Here is a 26,132-nt window from a genome sequence, read left to right on the forward strand (position 1 = left end):
CCATTGAGTTTAATGATTTCAAGAATCATAAAATTTTAATCAAATAATTTAATTTGATTGCTGTAAAAATTCATATTGCTATTTATTAAACTATCCATGGTTTCTTCAATCAATAACACATTATCTCCACATAAAATTTTTGTTTAAATTTAAATTTCCAACAAAACAAAAGGTATATGAAAGTGATACAATCATATTATCTCAATCCTGAATATTAAAGGCTTTAGAAAATTGCATTTATTAAGTGGTATAAGCTAATACTACATTTACATTTAATACCATTAACAAAATAACTATATTTTAATCCATATGGACTGATTATATAATAAACTTGTAGGTGATTTATAACTACAGTTAATGTTACCTGAAGAGTGTAATCAATAGATTTTAGTAGATATAGGGTTATTTCTTTCACCTAATCTTTTTTCCCCAAACATTTAAAATAAAATAAATGTTGTACAACCCACCTCACTAGCAAAAAAAAAAAAAAAAAAAAAAAATCACATTCATAACTTCTTGTACAACATCACCTATAAATATATACATATATAAATAAATCTAAATTATATATATATATATACACACACCACACATAAATACATTATATATATATATATATATATATATATATATATATCTATATCTATATATATATAGCTCCTAAAATACAGTGGCTTGATAATGCTGATTTTTGTTTTATGATTGTATAAGTTGATGTGTATACTATTAATATTTAGGTTTATATTAGCAAGATATTGTATATTACTTTCATCTATCATTGCTCATTTCTTGATAAATACCAACAGATAAAGGTAGCCACAAGTGAGTAGTAGAGAATATGTTGAGATTATTTTTTTGTCAAATTAAGAAAATGTTTTGTTTTTTATTAAAGAAAAAGTAAACCAAGTTTGTACACAACTTTTAGGATGTGCTAAGAATTTCCTGAGTCTAACTTCACCTCCTGAATATAACACTATATCAAATGTTCAAATCTTTATTCCTAATGCATTCAGTCTCCCAGACAGCAATTTACAGTTACGAGTTTGCTTTATGTTAACATAATGTTTTAGATAAGTTCTAGGTATATCTTAGCAAGTTTTATTCAAGCATGACCGAAAAAATTACTTTTAAGTATTACCAAGAGTAACTTAAAATATTTGTGATATATATATATATATATATATATATATATATATATATAGTTATGCAGTTTTATACTTCAAGTCAATCACTGCAAGTACAAGTACAAGATGATACTATAATATTACTCCAATAAATTTAATGTTGAACTTTTAATTTTTTGGGTCAAATAAAGATATATATTCTGATGCTAGTTAATCAACATTATACAAAAAATATGATATCTTCAAAACTAAAAATAATTTTTCTTAAGTTTTTATAACTGGGTCCCTGGATACGCTCTACAACTTAAAGGTTAAATAAATTATTTTCTCTGAGAATTTTCTGTTCATCCAAGGATATAAATTGCCTTATTAAAATTTAAAACCAGGATAGAATGTTGCTGGATTGAAAAAGAAGAGCATTTTGGGGCAAAACAGCATTTTGGTTAAAAAACACAAGGCCTACTTTCGATTCTGTTTGTGACTTTCTCTGTGGCTTTGGCCCTTGGTTTTCCCCCTGTGTAACATGAAGTTGTAAAACTTTATAATTTCCAAGTTTAAACATTCAAGGATATTATTGTGATGTTTTAGATTTCCCTTAGTAACTTATTAAAACCATTTGTTCCATTACATTTAATACCCAATCATTCTATTATACAGTTTTCTGATTTTTTTGACTACGTAAGGGAAAGAAAAAAAATCTTCTGAACCTCTTTTACTCATCAAAAAAAGCTGATATACTTATATGAAAAAAGCTGTTCTAAAAATGGAATCAGGTAAGATGAACAGCAAATATTTGCATTTATTTCTAATATTTTTCCTACCTTTTTGCAGTAGGAAAATAGCGCGAGCATGAAGAGCCATCCCAGGCACAGTAAGGGTCTCGGGCCAGGCAGCATTCAGCACAGGCTTTCCCGTAAATATCACATCTGTGTAAAGGGAGCTGGGCAACCCCCGCCATGGAGCCGATATATAGTTGTTGCTGTGGAAAGAGATTACTGTTATGACAAAAACTATCTTGTTTTTCAAATCTCTTTTTTTCTTAAAAAAAAGTTTACTCATACATATCTTATCAAAGATAAATTTAATTTTTAGTTTTAAAAAATAATCCCATTAATTGGTAGTTTATTCAAAGGCCTGGCAGATAATGTGACCATTTAAAACAGAGCAAGATCAAAATTTAAATAATGGACTGAAACAGGTGTATTTCATAAGTATAAAACCAAGGGAAGCTAAAGGAAGACATTAATAGGTATATGTCAATAACCTAAATTAAAGTAAAATGTTTTGAAAGTATAGTAAGGCTTCAAACAATGGACTATTCCGAACTTCTGGTTTTTGTTCTTAGATAGCTCATTTGCTTTTACTTCTACTGTTTATAATTTTGATTAATCAGATTATCTACTCTGTCATGTATTTCTGAGGCAGGGATCATTTGCTTCTGACTCCTGGTTATCCTACTATATTGCCTGGAATGTAGTTTCCCCTCCTGTAAGAAGGGAAAGGGCAAAAATTCAATGTTCGGATTTGTAAGAAGTTTTGCTCAACACCAACTCTCTTGTCCTTGCACTACCTCCAGGAAGATTACTTCAATCATAACTATTAAATTACTTCTTATTGGAAAAATCATCAAAGAGGGGGATCAAGTACACTCTGACTACTGCAGTAGACTTGAACCAAAAGCTCAGGTGTTATGAAAAAGGTGCTGTAACTGGGCCTCGAAATACCTGGATTCTAGGTCTTGCCCTGTGTTAACTCTGTGTGATCTTGCGACAGTCACATAACTTTTGTAAGACTTAATTTCCTTATCTATAAAATGAGCATGTCTAACAGAATCTTTAAAGTATGCATCCAGATAATATGTTCTATAATGTCTTATCCTCAATTAGTTTGGAGTTATCAAATGAGACAGGATATAGAAAAACAAAACAAAGCAAAACAAAAACTTTTCAGCAGCAACTAATCAAGATTTCAGTATTGTGTAAAAAATGCCTTTAACAAAGTTGAGTCAATGTAGTATAGTATATCAGTTGCAAATTTATGTAAAAACAAAATGAAACACAAATAAAATTATTGGTGTCATAGATCCCTTTCCCTGCACTAAAGATTGAATAATTATAGCAAGATTTAAATAAAAGTTGTGTAAATACTGAAACATGTAACAATATGCATAAAAAAGACCTTAAGAGTATTTTCATTTTTCAACTATATAAATAAAAAAAACTAAGTTACAGAAAAGCTGCTCTCTGAACCATGGTGTACTTTTAAATACTACAAATTGCCGGACAATGTTTATATATATATATATATATATATATATACTCCAAACTATATATATATATATATATAGCATTTCCAAAACACTTTTAAAGATGGACTGCATATATATGAATAAACAGGTAAGTTGAATAAAGACTGAAGTATCTATTGGAACCAAATAAATTATTGAGGTTACAAGGAGTACTTATATAGAAAATAATTCTGCGCTTAAAGCTAACCAACTAACTTTTATCTTAATACAAGAAAGGGAAATAAGTGGAAGGAAGTGATGCAATAAAAACTAAACCATTGTAGAAGCAGTTATCCTGATAAACATTGATTACTCCATTCCAGTAAATGGAAACTACTTATAATGTATAATATTCTAGTATAGTATATAGTATATATTACAGCTGCTCAGGTTTTTACTACATTCATCTCTTATTATTATATTGAAAGATTATACAAACCATGGCAAGTTAAGAAATGACAGTTAAAGTCCCTGGGAGGAAAATATAAGGTACTATTAAGCTTTTTGTTGAGAGACCGATTGATTTGTATCTCTCTTAGGAACTTTTTTTTTTCTTCCCATCTTTTATTTCTCTCTTCCAAAAAAAATCTTTTCTTTTTTTAAAAAAATAAACTTAGATTATATTGAAAGCAAGCAATCTCAATGTAAATTTAAAAAATGAAACAGACACGTCACATTTAAACAATTAAGTTAGTTAAAATGGAGGTAGCAATATCCACAAACATAGTTGGCATTGGAAAAAATGGGCATGCCAAACCATGTGTTGTGGTCGTAACTGTTTAAAAAGCTATTGATCAAGTTGGTCATACTTAATTCAAAGATCTCTATGGTTGGCCAACAGCTTTTAGGAAGTAAAATTTATACTTACAGATTTTTAAGAATATGACATTGGAGTAAAAAAGGAGTTGTTATTATTTAAGTAATATCTAAATCTGTCAAATCCCTTTAAGAGAAAAACAGAAATTATATGTGGGGAAAATAGAAAACCCAAAATATGGCAACTGAAATTATTGTAATGAAACCTGAAGTGTGATAAAATATAAATGCCAAAAATTAAATACAACTCAATGGCTAGCGTATATTTTACAATTATTCTGCAGTGCTATTAATGATTTGCAAAACCAATTATGCTATCGAAATGAAATATAGGGGAGGCTTGCAGGCACCACTGAGCATAATCCAGTCACTAGTAAGTAACCTGATGTGCTTTTTCTGCCCAATTTAACATCACCACAGGCTTTCTCACTCTCCTCCTTAACAAGTTGCAGGTCATAAAGCAGGCGATGAGTCCATTTATCCATAAAATTAGTTGCAACACTGCTTGTCGCTCTTGGAATTAGTGCCTCAATTTTAAAATTTCCATGAGCACGCATGGAAATTGAGTCACATAATAATGAAATCAAACTTCCAATAATGGAGAATGAAATTTAGGGATACTTTCTTGTATCATGGTATTTTAAATTGATAAACTATTTTTTTGTTTGTTTGTTTGTTTTTTGGTGAAATGTGTTGCATTCAATAGGCAATTCTTAAGGTGGTTTAAATTTTTTTAAACAGAAAGGAATGTTTTACAATACTGAATATAATGTGATTAAGATTGGCAATGAAACCTAGAAGAGAATAAATAACTTAAAAAATCATTATGGAAAAGAAAATCCCAGTCTCCCTTTCATCCTGGAAATCCCCAGATTTCCTTCCCAATATTTGACAATTTTTAGATTATAAGAACAGGTGAACACATACTTATGAAGTGTAAGATAACAGTATGAAGTAAATAATATCGGCACTCTGAGTTTCCGTAAATATTTTGGAGACTATCAATCTATTTTGACATGTATGTGAGGAAAGGATATACACTGACTTTTATTGGCATGGTATTTAGTGTCTTGTACAATTTTAGGAGTTATGCACAGTCATAGACAGAACAGTCGAGGAATGATATTAGCCAAATGATTCTCATATTTAAAATTTTTGTATGTTAGCTTTCACTGCAGTGAGTGAGGGCCTCCCTACTCCATTCTAGTTTTTTTTTTTTTTCTACTAGGTTATTTAATAATTAATAATTAACTCAACTCAGTATTCAAGCCTATAGATATATTTATTAATTATATACTGGATAGAAAGGCTAGGTAACACTTATGGGGAAAAGATAATTTATTAGAAGTGTCTTGACAAAGCACTCATTCAGTGTGAATGGAAAGACTATTAACATGCTGTCCATAACCTTTGATTTCATGGAGTTCAATAATATCATTTGGTAGTGACCATTTTTGCTGTTTTCCTTTTGTATTTAGCCAAACTAAATGTTGTCTCTAGAACATAAAACTACTGGAAAAGTAAAATTACCTTTTAAGTCAAGATCCTCCAAATATATATAGTCCAGTGCTTAATTTTATTATCTGATAAAATGCATTTTGTTTATACATGCAAATGAAATTAAACTATAAACTTATTTATATTCTAAAATATCCACCACTATTATTTTTAAAGGATAGATATAGGTAGATGAAAATAATGATTAATTAAATTACATTACAATGTCCAAAAAAGAAATACTACAAAATAAAATTTACAACAAATAATGATCTAAGAAATATATTTATAGGACGTGTATGAGATTGGTGAAAAACATGAGGGCAAAGAAAATTATTTTTAGTTTTCATTCTACTAACTTGTAAGAACATTCTTCCTTTTAGCTTGTTTTATTGAACATTTGTTAACAAATCTGTAAATTTGATGGATCATAAATATATTTATATATTTGAAAGACAAAGTTTTTAAAAAAGTATAGAATACTGATTTTAATACATAATGATATTACCTGCTTAGTGGAAAGCTCCATTGCTGAAATAGTAGTTGGCTCCTAAAGAAGAAAAAAAAAAAGTGAACCAGTTATAAAAGTTATTAATTAATTAACATAAAACACCAACATAAGTTTTCAGAGAGGTAACTTCAGCGCCTGCAAGAATCAATATAATTGGGAAATAAGACACATGAAAGAAATTGCATAGATGAGTGTTAAATGTGTGGATCAGACAATAAGAGTGTATTAATGTCTTCCAGCCAAAGACCATTCAGAACACACCTGTAGTTGGTCAAGTTGGATTTATTGCTCATTGCAATAAGGGACACCAAGGGACTGCTCAGTGTGTGTTGGAAAAGACATGATAGGGGCTTGTTAGGTGATTTGAGACAGGGTTCAAGGAAGTGGGGCTTTGCTTTACATTGGATGCTATCAAAAAGCAGAGGTAATTCCATGATTAGGTATCTTCATAAATCTTAGAAGGAAGGAAAAACAGAGTGACAATAAAGCAGTGGTTGGTAAAAAGTAACAATTGCTCACATGGGCAGGATAGCTGGCATTTGGTCTTTTTTTACGGTTTGGACAATGTTTATGTTCTTGCCTGTGTTCAGACATAATTACAGAAAGGTCTTAGTTTCCTCTTGATTCACCATGGTTTCAGAGTAATGTTGTCTGATGTTGCTGTTTTGTGAAAATTTATGTGTTCCACTGAGAACATTATGGCCTGGCAGAGAATGCCAGGCCAGCTCCTGATAAAAATAATGACAAGCTGATAGTATCAGGCCAGTTTCCAGGTGTCAAGGACTCTGCAAACTCAGTTGGGATGAAAACGCTCGCTTAAGTGTTTCAGTTGTACAGAAGCCTATCATGAACACACATAATTTGCATAAATAAACACTGTTAATTGACAAACTTAGACAACCAAAAGGCTATTCACCTGAATACATTAGATTATATCCTTCGATTCACTTTCATTGAACTGTGTTCCATCATATCTTTCAACAATGACAAAACAACACTAAGACGGAGATTGTTTGGGGATTTCAGATTTGGCTAATGAGAAAGAGGGTTAGCTAGGAAGAATGATCTTAAAAGCCATCATTATGTAGGTGACTGAGGCTGAGCCCTAAAGAAAGCGTAGAGTTAGACACTGGAGCCAAACAGTATGGATTCAAATAGTAACTCAAACCTGACCAGAAGTGTGATATTAAGTGAGGTACATAACCTCATTGTAATTCAGTTTTCTCATCTGAAAAATGAGTATGATGGTGCCTTCCTCATAGGATGGTTGAGAAGATTAAATGAGTTAATGTAAAGCACTTTACAGATGTGCTTGGCGCATAGTGTTTATTAAAATATTTCCAGTCTTATTCTCTCTCTCTCTCTCTCTCTCTGTCTCTCTGTCTCTCTCTCTCTCTCTCTCTCTCTCTCTCTCTCTCTCTCTTTCACACACACACACACACACACTCCCATATCCTTTTCTTGCTTTAGTTTTTCTTTTTAGTGCTGATTACTAATTTGGGATAAATATGCATATGTGTACGAAGTTCTGACAATTAAGTTAGCAAACTTTTTGCAATGATGTTGCTAACCTTTTCTGATATCAGAGGGATTATTTATTATGAATTTGTAACAACTGGACAAACAGTTAACAAAGTTTACTATTTGGAAGTGCTGAAAAGGCTGCATTAAAAAGTTAGATGACCTGAACTTTTCACCAATAATTCATGGTTCTTGCATCATGACAAAGCACTAGCTCACGCGGTATTGTCTGTGAGAGAGTTTTTAGCCAGTAAACAAATAACTGTATAGGAACACCCTCCTTACTCACCTGATCTGGCCCCCAATGACTTCTTTCTTGACCAGAAGATAAAGGAAATATTGAAAAGAAGACATTTTAATGACATTCAGGACATCAAGGGCAATACGACGACAGCTCTGATGGACATTGCAGAAAAAGAGTTCCAAAATTGCTTTGAATGATGGGCTAGGCACTGGTGTTGGTGCATAGCTTCCCAAGATGAGTACTTTGAAGGTGACCATAATGATATTCAGCAATGAAGTATGTAGAACTTTTTCTAGGATGAGTTCATGAACTTAATTGTCAGAACTTATATACATATGATATATATACCATGCATGTTATATATGTAATATATGTAGCATTTATCTTGTGTCTTATACATCTCCCTGACCCCATATCTCAAAGCAGAATCTGAGGTAAGCTCTTATATGCAAGCAGGGAGCAGGAGTGAGGGACAATAATTGAGAGGAGGTGTCATGGATGTGACACATCAAAGGATGTGTCATGGAAATCACTACTGTGAGAAAATATAAAGATAGTGCACAATGATTGTCAGTACTGTCCACTGAGGTTTGTACCAACAAACGTATTTATTTATTCCATTACTCAGCGGATGCACACAGAGGTGTTAAATCTCCCACATTCCCAGGTATGACTCTTATTTTCCCTTATTTGCTGTCAGAGAAGTCCTAGGGCAGAAAGCGTAAAACACACAGAGAGGTAGAGGTGAGGCTGATAGGATGTGAGGGCTGGGGGGGTCAGCAGAAGCATCTCATATCTTCTTAATTGTTTGTCTCTCCTCACTAATCTCAACCCCACATACACACATTTAGGACAAGGATTTTTGTTTCACTCACTGACATATCTCTAGCACCTGAGATTGTTCCTGGAATTATAAGTTTTCAATAAATATTTGTTGAATGAATGAATGAATGAATGAATGAATGAATGAATGAACAAGTGAATTAATGAATTGATTGTCTACCAATTTTCTCCTTTCTCTCCAATCTTTTTGACTTTCCCAGTGTACTCTGTTCCTTTTACTGAATTTGTATATGAGATAAAAGCAGCCATCACTAAACAAAGTTCTCAATTTTTCAAATTTAGCTGGAATTTCTTCAAAAATAATCTAAGTGTTCTATACTCAACTTCTTTACTTGTTCATATCCCATTCAATGTCATTTATCCCTCAGCCCACTGAGCATAGTCCTTACTCTAGAGAGGTTGCCCATGATTCTTAGTCGCAGAAATCATCAAAGAACTGTATTGCTGAATAGACACTTTCAGTCTATATTATTATTACTGGACTTTGTTTAATATGGCACTATTGACCACTCATTTATTCTTGACTGCTTCCTGTATTAAATTTCCTTATGCCTTTGACTTCTTTATTGACTATTTATTCTTAGCCTTTTTCAGAGTCTTCTCAACCGCCAGCCATTGCTCACATGTTTGCCTTCCCTTGCCGAATCCTTTCCACTCTCCTTTAGATGTTACCTTATTTTTCTGGAGAGCTCATCCACTGTTGTGGTTTCAATCACCCCCTCAGTGCTATAGAATCACAAATTACCACTTCAAACCCCAACATCTGAGCTGAGCATAGGATTGTGTTAACAAATTTAAGACAACCTGCCTGAGATACAATGAAACAAATGATTTAATATATAAATTAATTTAATGGGATAATTTAGAGATTTCCTATAGTTTCCCATTTTCATAGTTTAAATTAATGATATTAAAAATAATTTTTCTATAATAATTATCAATCATAAATACAACTATGATGAGAGAAATATCTACCAATTTTTTTTTGCAGAGATATGATCTTTAGAATTTTGTAACATCAAATCACAAAAATCAAAGGGACAATCATCACTGATTTTCATCTTAAAAGACAGAGCAGACTACTGTATTTAAGTTTATGCAATATTGGAATCAATGTATCCAAACAGAATTTAGAAGAGTTAGGAACATTTTCCACAGCAACTTCCTCCATTCCAACAGTTTCACATGAGAAATGATTATGTGATTATACAAGCAGTGAACTTCATACAGACTTTCACGAAATACATTTTATAGTAAAGGTACAAGGAAGTGCCTCTCAGGGAATTCATAGGTAGTGTAATTGAAATAAAAGTTAGCTATGTCTAAGTTCTTTTAAAACTTTAAGTGAAATTATATAAAAGTGAAGCTGACTAATATTGATACATTTCATGTTCACTGAATTAAATACCTACAAAGTAGATGGAAATGAATTAATTCATGCCTAAATTGTATAATGAAACAAACTCCTATCCACTCCAAACTCCATTGTATCACATTATGAATTCAACATTCTTAAATTAGGATTCTGGAATCCCTCAATTAAAAGAAACTTATTTGCGACAACATGGATGGATCATGAAATTATCATGCTAAGTGAAATAAGTCAGACAGAAAAAAAATTGAGAACCATATGATTTCACTCATATGTGGGATATTAAATAAAAGCAACAAAGGAACAAGACAAAGAAACAAAAACTCATACACTCATACCATAGTTTAGTGGTTACCAGAGGGTAAGGGGGTAGGGGGATGGTAGATGAGGGTAAACAGGATCAAATATATGGTGATAGAAAGAGAATTGACTCTGGGTGGTGAAAACACAATGCAATATATAGATGATCTATTACAGAATTGTACACTTGAAACCTATGTAACTTTACTAACAATTATCACCCCAATAAACTTTAATAATAATAAAAAAAAAATGTTTATTTTTTAGACCAGAACATTAATAACAGTTTGGAATAGGATATACTATATGCTGCCTGTGGTTGAATTTTAATAGATAATATATTAAGATGACATCCATTTAAATAAGCTATGTTTTTCGGAGAAAGAGCTGGTGGTAAATATGACTTCCATTTAAAGCAGATGTAGCTTGATAAGCATTTTTTCATGAAACTCGTTTCAACTGCAAATTTAATTGGTGTTTGAGTGAAATGAAAAACTTAGCATCTTTTCAAGATTTTCTATGACTCCAATTTACTATATATTTTTTCAGATATTTTAATCTAGTCCTTATTAAACTTTTGCACTCGCAGAGCTTTTCCACCTGCTGATCCCAGGAGAAGCTGACATAGCTTCCAGGATGCTAAGCACATGGACACTCCTTTAGAATGACTTAATAGTCTAGGTTTTGGAAAGCATCAATTATGTTTTACATTTGAATGAAAATTAAACTCATTTATTTGCTCAGCTGTTCATGGAATATTGCATAAATTGGGTTTAAAATGAATGTGTTATTGATGTAACTGCCTTGCAATCTTTTGCAGTCAATAGGACTACAAATAAAACCGACTGCACTACATGTGCTGCAACTAGATGTAATAGTCTACTGTCTCAAAAATAAAACCCTCTTTGAACTGGAAAAAAAATTCCACAGTGAGTAAAGTGAAAATCAACATATGTCTGGCTTTTATACCTTTTGAATATTTTAAAACAAGGTATAGGTATGGAATTTTCAAGCATTTTAAAAGAGACTTTCCTTTGTATAACTGGTTAAGAATAGCTACCATTTCCTAGTAATTTTAATTAAAACAAAACTTTAAAAATTTATAAAATGAGTAAGTTGAGGATCAATTGACTGTAACCAACTTGTTCATTATCACATAGTGAATATGATTCAAATACAGATTTATCATTACAATAATAATTGGAATTAGGTTTGTGTCTTAGTACTTTAACACCATTTTGAATATATAATGGCAAGTAAAAGTCATTTATAGAGTCCTATAGCACTGCCAATTTTATTTCATTTCTTATTACCTATTAAAATTTTACTCTAAAGTGGAAATTTTTATTACGGAGGAATATTTTTGTTTCTATACTCTGATCGGGATTTGATTTCACCCAGAATAAAAGTATGTGGATGTAATTGAAACCACTGGAATGTCCTGTGATTATCCTGGGTGTTTTCTTAAAACCAACCTCAAGATGGCAATGAACGTAGTACTGGCATTAATTCAGCATTTTATATGAGATTTGGTTATTCAGTCTAGCAAGGGAACATAATGAACATGGTCTCCTGGAGATGATATTATGGTAAACGTAACTGGTTGGTTGACATTAAATGTCTTTCTTTTTAAAATCCAAAAGTATCAGATACTACCAGGACCCTATATTTGTTCCTTGTCTATTTTCCTTGTCAAACTACAGTAATGCTCAGGTTAATCCTTTTTAATTTTATGTTAAATGAAATGACTTGCAATGCTCAAATAGAAATACAGCAACTGTAACATTTCTCTGCTTGTTGCACTGTATATAGCAATTGCTTTAATGTGTTTTTTTCTCCCACTGCAAAATTAAACAAAGTTTGACAGTGAAATATTCCAATTGCTAGACCACAATATATGTATGAACTTTGCCTGATAGAATAGAATGTTGAAAGTAAATATTTCTCTAAACTCTGCCCAAATATGTTTTGTCTACTTGTACGTCAAAGAAATCGTAATGACAATAATGCATAGCAAAGAATATGGGAGCAAACTAGAACATTTATCTATTGAATGAGATGTGTTCTAAGTTGCTAACAGTATTTTTACAAAATCATAAATTCATAAACAATTATTTTGATGGCAGCACAATATTACTAATTTATACTTAATTGTTAGAGACTGATAAAGAGTCTTTCTCATGATATTTTAAAAATGATACAATGCCATTCAATAGTTATCATAGGTGTAATTCAGGTGTAATTCAGTATTTTTCTCAAAACTGCAATATACTAATAAAATCTAATAGATATAAAATACTTCTTGCAAGATTGTTGGCTTGCAACTTCTAAAGATTTTGTTAAGTCACTTAAAATCAGTGTAAATTAGCATATTCTAAAACTAAAATTTTTATTAATGTACTAAAGAACATAGTTAAGATGTGAAATGCAAATTTAAAAGCCCAGAGATATGGGTAATGAAAATTCATTAGAATATAGTTTTACTGTAAAATTATGCATGTTCTGATTTATAAAATCCCAGAAAATAATTAAATAATAAAAATTACCTTATTTTTAAAATGGCATGACATGACTTGATGCAATTCTACAAGATAAAACTTAATTGTACTTCTAGATAATCAATTAAGTCCTTGGAATTATGAGAGAGAACATGTAAGCGTCTGTAAGCTGCATAAGTCAAGGATGAGGTTTATTATGTTTATCAAAACTTAGCATTTTGCCAGAACCATGGTAGGAAGAACATATTTGTTTACATTTGAATTAATAAATAAAAATATTTAAATAATATACAACTGAAAGGAAATATACAAATGAACCATGACAAATCCCTAAGTAAGAGATTTTGGAAATACTTAAGAAATTCTTAAGTTAGCATAATATTTTAGTGTCTTCTGTAACTTCATTTGCAACAGCGGTGGCAGTATAAATTTCCAAATATACAGAATTGGTAAATTTTTTTTCTACTGGACAGTAATATGGGATATAATCAGCAGTACAACTTGTTGCTGTTCCCAGTTTATTGTCCTCATACTCTAGCACCTCACATTATGCATGGTTTCCCTTGAAGACCTTAAACTCTTTAGTTTCATATATTTCATTTTTTCATCAATACTGATTTATTCATTCATTTAATAAATGTTGGAGGAAAACATATTTTAGGTTCTGGGAGGCACAACAATGGACACAAGACAGCAATTTATTTATCTACCCTTTAGTGCCCATAATTTGTTTGCTAAATCTAGGTGGACTACTCTATATTGCTAACACAGTCCATTTGGATAATTGTATTTTTGAATTTATAGGCTCAAGTATCAATGTGTAAATACTGAAATAGAACTTAGTGAACCACAGGGGTAGTTATCACTCTATAGCAGGCATAAATAAAGGTCAAAGTACCTGATTTTAAAAATCATGATATAATTATAACAATTTTATTATTTTGAAGACTTACAGCAAGAAGTAGTTGAAAAGACTACTGGAAATGTGGCTTATTTTCAGTGTAGCTAAACTAGAAAAAAATTACATTAACGGTACAGTTTTTATCACAGTCTCTAGCACTATCGTGGATGCTTTAATTCTCCTAGCCTCCTTCTGAAATAGGCTTATTTTCATTGCTTTACTGATGGGCATGCTCAAAGGGACCGTATAAGTGTTCCTAAGTGAAGTACCATGTAGATATATGACTGAAGATCCTAAACTCTTTCCATTAGAACATCGTTTAGTGTTATTACAGGATGTCTATGTCATGATTTACCAGTTATTTGTTTCAGTGCTAATCGCAATTTTAGTTGAATGAATATACATTGGGAGCTTGGCATATTATACTTCATTTTCTCTTCTAAATAGTACTTAATAGTGAGCAAGAGCCCTACTGAGTTAATAAGATGGTCTGGAAATATGGGGCTAAGAAAAGCCTTAGGGAGACTTTGCTTACAATTAAAATATTTAATCAACTGAAAAATTTAATCCAGCTGCTTCATTTTATAGATAAAGTATCTGACACACTGGAACTAAGTGAGATCATTTTAAGTTGTGAGACTAGATCCAATGTTTTCTCATTTTGTCCATAAAATTCTTCAAATTCCAGTTTCTTTATTTTACAGTCTCATATGTTTGCTCTAGTGCTTTATCAAAAACTGAAGTAACACCTTTTATAGGCATATACTTCCCTGTCATATCTCATAAATGATTCTTATCAAAGTGTGCTTCAATTCAACTCTTTCTATTAAATTAACTTTCCAAAAGGAACAACAGACATGTGGTGTGTTTATATTACTTGAGTTCTTCTCTCTCTATCAACCTATCCTGCTGCCTCTACCCCAAATCCTATATAAATTTACCTGGGCCATCCATGATTCAGTACAAAGGGACATATATCTGAACATTTCTCAAATGTGTAGACTCAGAATCCATAACAAATTTGCCACCAGTGATATAAAAACCTCAAGCCTCCTTTTCTAACAAATGATTTCTTTAAGAAAATATAAAACGATTCATGAATAAGCTACAAAATGGTTGAAATGTCTTCATTCCCCTGTCATTCTGAATGTATATTCATTTCCCTTAGTACATTCATGGAAGTTACCTATCATCCCACTTATGCTGAAAATTGTGAAAGAGAAAGTTTTGACTAGTGGGGGAGTACATGGAATTTGTTCATTGAGGTAACTTACATAAATAATATAAAGTGTAAATCATATATTTTATCACTGAAGAAACAAAATATGAGCCAAGATTATATTTCTTTACATTTTTAGATTTAACTAGCACTGAACATTTCAAGGTTTATTTTGACTAGTGTCTGGCTTTCTAATTGACAAGCTAATTAGAAGAGTATGCTAGACTACTTGTCCGTACCAAGTTTAGTGTGCAGCTGTCCTGGGGGAAAGACATACAAGTGAGCTTGTTGACACTTGAAATTAAGCAGCACTCACCCGAAAAACTGTCATTTCTTCCAGCAGAACTTCTTCTAAATCGTGCCAAGTCTCCTTAGGAATTGAAACTACTTTAAGAACTGTTCCAACATCTTTGAAAGAAAGTAGAGAAGAGCACAACTTAAACAGATCTGAACAGACTTTAGTGTTAATGAAAGGAATCAGTATTTGACCAGAAAGAACATTTTGACCTCAGTCGTCCTTTTAATGTATATCTTTGTTACAGCATTAGTAATTTATTCAAATGCATTTCATGCAACTACATAAACTATAAACAGAGACGTGGAATAAAAATAATTGACTTTTTAGAAATACACAAAGCTTTGAAGATGAGTTTATCCTGAACTTACATAATTGAAAAATATGTAATAATCACTATATTGGATTGATTATTTTTATTATTTTTAATCTCAATTGTCGGATGTTTTAGGAAAAAGAAAGCTAATACTTTGACATGACAGGTTTTTCCACTTTTGTTATGAAATCAGGGACTATGATGGAGATTTAATGCAGATGCAAAATGCAAGGAATGTTGTCAAGCAACAGAACAAAGAACAGGTAGCTAGAGCTTCAGAGCCTGGCTATTCATCCTTTTGTCGCCTGAAAGTCTTTAGTACTTGGAGGCCCCTAACTGCAGCTCAATGACCATTAAGTAATGAATGACAATAACCTGATTTCTCAAAATAAACACCTTGGATTACTTATTACAGTTTTTTTTTCCAATTGGTTAATCAGTTTTAGTTAACATATTGGTTAATCAATTTTAAAGTACTGAAGAAATTTGAAATTAAGAAGCATAAATCATAAAAACTGAACACGTTCTGTAAATTTCAAGCATTGTTTATTATAATCTTCACTGATAAAACAGATTGTTTTAATAAGAGTTGTCACTTTTACTCTAAGTTGGGTTAAGAAGATATTAATTTTCCAGTATTTACAGGCATGTTCCTATTCCTTAATAGATTGAAGAATAGACCCTTATTAAATTAAAAAACCAAAACCAAAAAAAAAAAAAAACACACACAAAAAACTGATTCTTCAACATTCCAATTCTTCTACAGCTAATGAATTATTTTCAGCTTCAATTGGTTCATTTTAATCACGTTTATCAGGCTCATTATTTGAGCAGAAAATCTTGTTAGTAAAGAATAAGTTACACCAGAAAAATAATGCAACGTATTCATACCATGGATAACCATTTTCAGGGGCTCGATATACGTTATGTGAGATCAAAAAGATTGCTACTGTAACCCTAAAAAAGTTAAAAAACAAAACAAAACAAAAACAAAACAAAACAAAATGGACACTTTTAAGAGGATCCTTCTACGTTGACAGGACATTAGACTACTCATAACACCAAAGATTGAAGGTAAATTAGGTTAATTGACTCTGTGCCTCTGATGGATCTCCAGTATCCAAACATAACTTTATCTGTGCTCCAGATCCAGTTTTACTGAGTAGTATTTCAAACAATTTCACACAAATTGAATCAGATTACTCAACTAGGATCAATACACTATGATGTACTACTTAGTTAAAAGATAAAATTACTGTAATCAATTTACTTTGCTGACAGATGACCCTGGTCTGTGCTGACCGATAGCCATGCACATCATCAGATATTCAACATGCTCATGAAACTGGCTCCTTTAAGGGCCACTTGTGTCAAGAGGAATTAAAAACTCATGATTGGGTTTCTTTGGTCAAACAGTCAGAAGCAAGCTTTTGTTGCACTGACAATGAGTGAGGGACTTCTCAACATGCTTAGGCCAGAGGTGAAGAAACAGGCAAGTGTGACATTAGTGAACAAACGTAACTATTCTGTAGAGATATCTATTATAATTTGACATTAAATAAACTAATATTTATTGAAGAGAAATCCTGTCATCTTATCCTTTCTAAAGACACTTATAACTAGAAGTTGATATTTGTAATTCATTGACTTTTATCAAACTGAGTCTCACTGGGATTCTTTTATTTGATAGAGAAACTTTCTCACTCACAAAAAGAGACTGTAATGCATTGCTCAGAACCTCACATTATTACACCTGATAACATATTTCACAATTTTGTTATAAAACTTTAAGTCTTTAAAGCACTTAGTGCACAGTTGCCATTCCTCTGTAATTAATGCAATTTTTTTCTGTTTCTCACCAAGGGAAAATAAATGTTATTATACAAGGTTTCAGTGGAGCACTCACTCTGTTTCCCATTGATTTATGTCAGTTAACAATGCTAATGGAGTCTAGGAATTTATTACCTTGGAATCTGACCCTAAGTAGCAAGTTTCAAATTTGTAACTGGTACTTTCAAAATAATATTATTAAAGAGAGTAGGGGAAAAATAAAATAATATGTCAAAATAGCAATGGAATTCTTTCTGAAAATATACCTGCAAAAAGTTTGTTTCCAGTCTTAGAATTAATAAAATAATTTCTATAGAAATGGATCTTAAATGTATGTGGTGATTCCTTAGGTTCTTTTTTTAAATTTTTCTGATGAAGTATGTTGTGTGTGTGTGTGTGTGTGTGTGTGTGTGTGTGTTTTCTCATTGTATGTCAAAATACTGAACAAATTTTGTTGCCAACATTTATTTGCTAGGAGATTTGCACTCTATGGTAATTTTAAAGTTAAGATAATTTTGCATAAATTTACTCAGAAACCTTTATTGACTACCTTAGGAATTGTAGGTATGGTTTGAGCAATACATTTTTTCTAAAAAGCCACTGTCCAGAAAAGAGTTATGATTCAATTATAGACATCAATTGTTCACCTAATCATTAGCTTTACCTGATTACATTTATCAACTCTTGATTGAAAAGGAAATTTAATTTAATATATGTCAACCTGCTTAAAAAGATAACACGTTATAATGGTAGAATGTTCAGGATTTTTGGTCATTTATTAGAGGTTAACTATACCTTGAAGTGACTATAAAAACCTTCCTTCAGTTCTTAGTATACGTAATCAGTTAAACTCAATGGTTTGGAAGAAAATTTAGAGCTGAAGTGAAAATATTTACCTGTTCCGATAAACATGACATCATACTGGCCATCCTCTGCGTCTACTCGGTCCACTACAATCTGTGTAAACTGATAATTTACATCTGTTTTGATCATTATTGGGCGGTTATTTATAGGGAACACTGGATTATACATGGCTGGATGACTTCTTGCAAATGTTATAACGTCATCGGGAAGGTCTTTTGTAGAGTCAAATCCACCAAATGTTTTGCTGGGACACTATTAAGATAAAGGGAAGAATATATTTTGGTTAAAATATAATGAATAGGATTATAAATTATGCAACAATGTGTGACCTAAATGGTCTAGGGATCTAAACCTGTGATTCTTTTTTTTAAAGTTAAGTAACTGATAAATTAAAAAAAAATAATGTTACTTAAATTAGTAGATGTAATATGTACTATGTATTTCCTAAACATATCTTAAATCTCACTGCGGTTTAGCTATGTCATCATCTCTTACTGAAAATTGCAAATATATCTAACAGAGTCAGTATATGGGAGAATCTGATGCCTCTGTTACTAGCAACATCATATATTTTATATCATGAGTGAATTGTTTGAAATGATTAATGGAATATGTTAAAACCATATGTGGTTAATCATTAGAGAAACTCAATGATTTTCTTGGACATATTTGATTTGTATCCTACTGGCAGATGCTAAAAAACAAATGCTCTTTTCATACTAACAGCCCATATAAGCTATACTTTATTACTTTGTTTCTGACAAAACCCTGAAAAAGAAACTTACCGAAACTAGTATATATCATTAATAATTAAAGTAATTTTAGGGATAAGGAGAGGTGTTACTCAAAGTGCTTAGCAACCTGTACGGAATAGAAACTGACCAATCAGAATGGATTACAGAAAACAGATGACCCATAGAGAGCCAGAAAGGGCGTGCTGTCAAGGTATCTTCTTTGGGTATAAATCCTCCACATAAGGCAATAAGACAAAAACGAGAAAATTCAGATTTCACTGTCTCTTTTAATTCCATTTAATTATGTGGTACAAGCATTCAGAATATAATATCTCCAGTCTCTTCCATTTTGTCTTACACTTACGTGGTTTCTGCCACTTAATGTAACAGCTTTGGCACTAAAAGGAATATAGAGAGGTTCTTACAGGAGGCTTTAAAGGATAAATCAATTGTCTGCAATTACCTTGATATAGATTATTAATAATTCATGAGAGATAAAATAAGTAAATCTGTTTTGAAATAGGAAGATTATTGATCTATTTATGAATATATGCATTATATGTGTATATATTATATATACACACACGCTAATACTACAAAAGATTTAAAGAATTACTTTTTGTTTAACTAAATTATAAAATTGCTTATTTAATGTTGTAGGAATATAAAAAAACTATATAAATTCCTAGAAGAAGCAATAAAACATATTTTGGGGCATTTAAAATTATTTTTTGCTTTTTTATTGCCATTTAAATATAGCTTGCAAAAATTTAGATATGTGTAATTAAAAGCTAAAGTAAGGAATTAATTTATTTTTCATTTTATCCTATAATTTGTCTCATTCTCTTGCTTTATTGGCCTTTTGTTTTTATACCTAGTACTACTTAGCTGTAAGTTTTTCTTTAAAAATAAAGAAAGTGCCATTCTACTGACACATTGTTTGAAGGTCACTTAATATATTTTTTCCAGTAGTGTTGAAATGACATATCCTCAACTGCCACCTTTTGGGATTAATGAACTCATCCAAGTAAATTTCATTTATTGCATTAGGTGTTAGGTCCTTCTGGCAGCTCTTCCCTAATTCCTAGATTAGGCAATACTTTCTGTTTTCTGTCTCTAGGACTTCATGCATATTGCTGACTTAATTTCCCATGGTATAAGAACTTCCTATGAATACTGGGCGAGAACACAGCCTCTAGAACCAAGCTGCCTGGACTGAATCCTGGCTCCTCTCCTTGCCGACGAGTTCTCATCTGTGAAGTAGGAACAATAACTGGGCTGTTGCATATTATATACCAGGGGGTACCAAAACAATGTATACATGGGATTTGTATTCATCTATTGTTATTGGTATATATTGAGTGTTACAATTTTAATACAGTTTTTTCCTTTCTTAAAATGTGCATATATTTTTTGCACTCTGTGTGTGTGTGTGTGTGTAAGTGCATCTACAGCATATACATATACACACATATATATATACATACACATATATATGTGATATATATATATATATATATATATATATATATATATGAAATGAAATCTCTTAGAACAGGGTCTGGTACATGATACTTTCTAATTACTATTATTAATTTCAAATGTATTTTACACATCTTCAGATAAAAAACTTTGCAATTCCAAATAGTAGCACAATATCTAGTACACTGAAGGAATTCCACCAAGTTTGTTGAAATGAAGCTAGAAAGAGTCAGTTTATATTTAGAATAGTGGCATTAATTAGCCATAGAGATACAAACAGACATAGGCATATAAAACAGTCCACCAACAAAATAAAAAAACATTACGAAATGGAGTATCTTGTGCTTTTTATAAAACCCATTGGACTTTGTATAATCAATAAATATTCCATCTTGTTCATTTATTCTTCTGAAAGCCTATTTAGGTATTTGTAAAATTTTCAATTTGCTCATAAAAATCTTTAGAAATACAGAGAAAAACAAGAATATTAAAAGAATATGCCTAATAAAATCATAGAAAACATAATTTACTTGAATTTAATGGAATATAAAACTTACATGAAAGTAATTGTTAGATTTCAAATACAAGTTTTTTCATTATATGAAATTATTTCCTTAAAGATTGTTAGGATTCAAAAAAATGTTACACTTAAGTGGATGGTTCTATTCAAATATTGTATTACATCAATATCATATTCGTAGCAACTTCACTCATTTTCTACTATATTGGAGTCTTTTCTTTTTTTCTTCCTTCTTTAAATTGCAGATTCAAAGCTGGTTTTATTTTGAATTCTGTCTTTTTTTTTCTTTTTTTTTTTTTGAGCCTGAGTGTGCCCCAGGATTGCTGGAGGGAAAAGGGAGAGGTTGGTGATACGTAGTAGATGGCATCTGGTGAAATATTATACCTGGGCCCTGCTCACTCTATGAGATTTTTCACATATCTTTACCTACTTCAGGGCTGTGTCCCATTCCCACGGGAAGATGATATCAATTAAACAAAATGTTTTTCTCCTGTTTAATGTGCACTCCTTGAGCCTTCTCTATGATCAGAGAAAACATGTCCTGGTGTGCCCTAAAAGTTTCAACTCACCATGAAGGCCATTTTCGCTATATCCCATTTTGAAAAGAAAATAAATAAGGCTACCCATTCAATTTCTAGTTCTCAAAAATTACGGGTATTCATAACAGGCAAGCCCTGAACTTAAACACTGATGTTTATAAAGAACACGTGTTTAAATGTGGAATTCCATGGTGTCACAGAAAATACTTGCCTTGCTTTCATTTATAGTCTTGGGATCTTTGTTTTACATTATCTGTATTTAATATGTTTATAGTTGCTTTTTTTTTAACCTTCAGCAGGATTTGTTCATTTTATATTTTAAACCCTTCAGCCACTTACCGTTCCTGGTCGTGGGTAGGGGACTCTTCCTTGGTAAGGCACCCACTGGTAGTTAGGACCATCTCTATGAGCATATGGACCAAGGAACACCCTTCTTACGTCACTCATGCTGTACATACACACAGCGGACCCCTTGAAGATGTTACTAAACAAGAGAGAGAAAAGAAAAACAGAATTTCATCTTTATACAATGGCAAGAGAACTGTTGATACTAAGTTCTTTAATTTCAGATATCAATTATCGAAATTGAGCATAAATTCATAGCCATCTCAAATAGTGTTTGAGACTTTTTTTAGTCACATATATATTTTAACAATACACAAAAGAACCAATTATGATTCTCAACAATAGAAGGCATGGATGAAACTGTCTTTATTATGTATAGAAAATATACATTCATATCATACATAAACTAATAAAACATATATATATGTGTACATATATATATACATATATATGTCTATCTATATATATATACATATATATATGATCTTTTAAAAAGCAATGTTTAATTTTGATATCAAATAGTCATACAAATATAAACTTTGGTAATATGTTAAGCCTCAAGAATGATTAACAAAATTAGAGAACTTTTCAACAAGCAAGAATGTTTAAGAACTCATTTTATAAGCTGAAACTGATGCATAAAATGAATAGTCAATGTCATGTGGTATGTTACATTATATTACTTTTAACTTCCGAAACACCATAAATAGTAGGTCAAGTAAATTGTGTGAAGGCATTTAAAATCATCTCCTCTCAACACAGAAAGTCATTTTAAGTTAGTAGCTATTACACCCTAGTCAGAGTGGGGTATTATAGCATTATCCTCAGCATTTGCTTGACAAAAATCAGGTAATTGAAGCGAACTGGAAGTTTGCCATGAACTGCCACAACTTTCCGTTTTATTTTGCTTTACATCTGCAGCTTGACAGATACATTTATACAGGGATATAAAACAGTAGTGTACATTTAAAATATAGAATGCTTATCTTTTAACCAATCTTTACGCATAGCAAATTACATATAAATCAGACCAAATGAAAGACATATATTCATAAGAGTTTATTATTAGAAACTGCAGTATATAGATAATGTCTAGTAGAGTGCAAGCTTCATGAAAGAAGGAACCATACCGGGCTCTTTTTTGTAACTTCAATTACATATTGCATGGTACTTGACACAGCATCAATCTAGTAAACAGCTATAGAATTTAATAACCATATTTTCATAATAGAATAGAAACTTAATACATATTTCATACATCATAGTTTGTAATGTTTCTATGTCCCTTTTCTATTGTTATATACTTTACTAATCTATTGATAAAATCAGTCATTATTCAGAGACTTGATTATGATTTACAGCTATAAAGACCACCTCACATACAGACATCCATCTCACTAAAGCAGGGAGGTGAAATTTACGTTACATTAAGCCAGTGATTTTCAAAGTATGTTCCTAGACCAACAACATAAAATGGGTATTACCTACAAATCTGTAAGAAATACAAATTCTTATGTCTGGCCTCAATTCTATTGAAACAGAAACTCTGGGAACTGGGCCTAGCAATCTGTATTTTAACATGCTCTCTAAGTGATTTGATGCATGCTCCAGTCTGAGAATCATTATACAGGCATCGAGGAAGCAGAATGATGGATTAAAGTTTGTGTAATTTGGACCTCTCACATTCTTCAATTCTCATTCTGGTTTTTTTTTTTTATCAAAGAGGGAAAATATTTAGGTACAGGAAATGGTATATAGTTTTAGTATATGGGTTTCTTAATTTTCACTTGTTATTTTAAAAATTATTAAATAAAAAAGTCCAATCAATTTGTAATGGTTTTAATATTTACAGAATCAATCAGTGTGGGATATTGCAGTTAATCTTTCTCTTTATGCTATTACAGTCCCTTGCAGCACTTTACATGACTTTTGATTATAAATAATTTTTATTTTATACATTTTATCCATATATGAATGCATATCCCTATTTTTGTGTCGGTAAATATATGTTTCCTTTAACAATTCCATAAAATGTAAACTTTATACTGAGTGTAATAGGAGATAATTGCTGCTTGATTTTCAGCAAGAGCCTTGGGGGACATGGGAAATAGGGAAAGGAGAAGAGAGGCAAAAGGGAAAAGAGGGTGAGGAGAGGGAAAAGGAGGAGAGGAGGGGGAGGGAGAGAACGTGAATAAAAAAAAAGAGATGGAGAAGAAGAGGAGAAGAGATAGCAGAGGGGGAGGAAAAAGTTTTTCACTCTTAATTTATATGACAATAAACTTACCAAAACTAAGGTTTCCCTTTTTATAATATTCTACTTTTCACTCAAAATTTTAATGTCAAAGTTATAAATAGGGCATGCCATATAACATTTTTCACTATTCTTTTTATAGTGATGATATTCTTTGCTAAAATTGATTAAAAAAAAGGCTATTTAGATCATAACATATCAGTCATCCAAGAATACACACCACCTCAGAAGTTAAGCCACCATTATTCTCTCAAAAATATGGGAAAGCACCTAAAGGACACGGAGTTTCTATGATAATAAGATAGTAAAAAGTTGTTTACCTGGAAGTTGTAAACACTCCATATACAATTGGATTTTTAGGATCTTTAGAATTCATTAGGAATACATCCTCTGTTTGAAAAGAAAATTGGGAAAAATTGCATTTTTTTATGATTATGGCAAAGTCTAAACAAATATTCTCTATAAAACATCATCAACTACTTACGCAATTCATCAAAATGAGTGTCAATGCCATTTGGACCTGGCACTGAGCAAATCAGACGAGCTTTGAGGAATGTTGTCCATTTATTCACCAGACTTCTATGCCCCCCAAAGTCATTCTGAAAGGAGAGAATGCAGTTTAAAGAACTGTGCATGCAAATGGTAATTTCAAATATTTCCCTATCTTGAGATAGATACAAATCACAATTTCTCATATTTCAAAATGAGGAATTTTAAATGACTAGATAAAAGTATGTATGGTTTTTTTTTATGATATTGTTGATCAAGTCTATTCACTCCAACTTTATTCAAGGAATGATTTGCAATAAATTTCCGCTAGCATTAAAAAGTCACTTTACTTTTAAAATTATTACCTCTGTGCAATAAACAATTATTACTAATGCGTTTGTTTTGATTTGATTTAAATCTCTCTCCTACATATGCATCTTGAGATCTTACTAAACTAAGTAGGCTGATTCACAGTAGTGAACACAGTGGCACATAGTAGGCACTTAATAAGTATGTACTGAATGGAAGAATAAATGCATAGCTTATAACCCATGCTGAAAATACATCACAAACAATTCATGCAAGCTTTGAATATTTTATAAGTTTAAACTACTGAAGTAATGCTGATTTTACAAATATGTTGAAAAAATATTTGCATAAACCTTAATAAACTCATTCCAGTGACCCATTTTGAAAAAGCCCCTTCAAAAATATAATACTGATTTATATTTTGCTTATGTGATTTTATATACTGTAAAGATTTTTTTAACCCTTGTAAGTAGTACTTTTAAATATGATCTATATTTTCTTGCGAAAAGATTCTCATATATTTTCCATATTATTTATATGTTTCCAGATCATTAAAACTTATAATTTTCCAGCACCTCAATACACTAGAGATCAATAATTAGATCATGATTGGGGTATCAAGGAGGCTAATCCCCACCCCCCACAGCAGATTTTTTTTTAATTTCATAATATTTTCTTAAAAAGAAATAATTCCATTTTAAGATAATTATTGGATTCACTATGTGATTTTTCTTGAGATGAAAGGTGCTTTAATATATAACAAAATTGGCTTTATTCATATTGCCTATATGCTGTACTATACAGAATAGATGAAAGAATATTATTGCCATCACATCTTCACACTGAAACTAATTCATAAATATTTTTTAAAAATTGAACAATTTTTATTCTATATAACATTATAATGCAATATTAGATCCAAGTTTGTGCTACACAGTAAATGAATTATTCAGATAAAGTTCAGATTTTCAACATTATGTGCGTGTTGTGTATATGTACATACGATGCTATAATAATCAATTTAT

At 31.2% G+C, this 26,132-nt stretch overlaps 1 protein-coding gene across 6 annotated transcripts in view; it reads right to left on the reverse strand.

Annotated features, from left to right (window-relative positions):
- Nucleotides 1–26,132, reverse strand: part of SEMA3A (semaphorin 3A) — a 457,743-nt gene that overhangs the window by 19,340 nt on the left and 412,271 nt on the right. For all 6 annotated transcript variants that reach the window (XM_074340665.1, XM_074340664.1, XM_074340667.1 and 3 more), the window contains 7 exons: nt 24,794–24,908; nt 24,630–24,699; nt 22,053–22,197; nt 18,471–18,690; nt 15,450–15,541; nt 6,233–6,274; nt 1,946–2,103 (listed from right to left, as the gene is read on the reverse strand). In XM_074340665.1, coding sequence (XP_074196766.1) covers nt 1,946–2,103; nt 6,233–6,274; nt 15,450–15,541; nt 18,471–18,690; nt 22,053–22,197; nt 24,630–24,699; nt 24,794–24,908 — 842 coding nt within the window. The remainder of the gene's footprint in view (nt 1–1,945; nt 2,104–6,232; nt 6,275–15,449; nt 15,542–18,470; nt 18,691–22,052; nt 22,198–24,629; nt 24,700–24,793; nt 24,909–26,132) is intronic.

Source organism: Rhinolophus sinicus, linkage group LG09 (genome assembly GCF_036562045.2).
Source record: "Rhinolophus sinicus isolate RSC01 linkage group LG09, ASM3656204v1, whole genome shotgun sequence".
In the NCBI taxonomy this organism is placed as follows: Eukaryota; Metazoa; Chordata; class Mammalia; order Chiroptera; family Rhinolophidae; genus Rhinolophus; species Rhinolophus sinicus.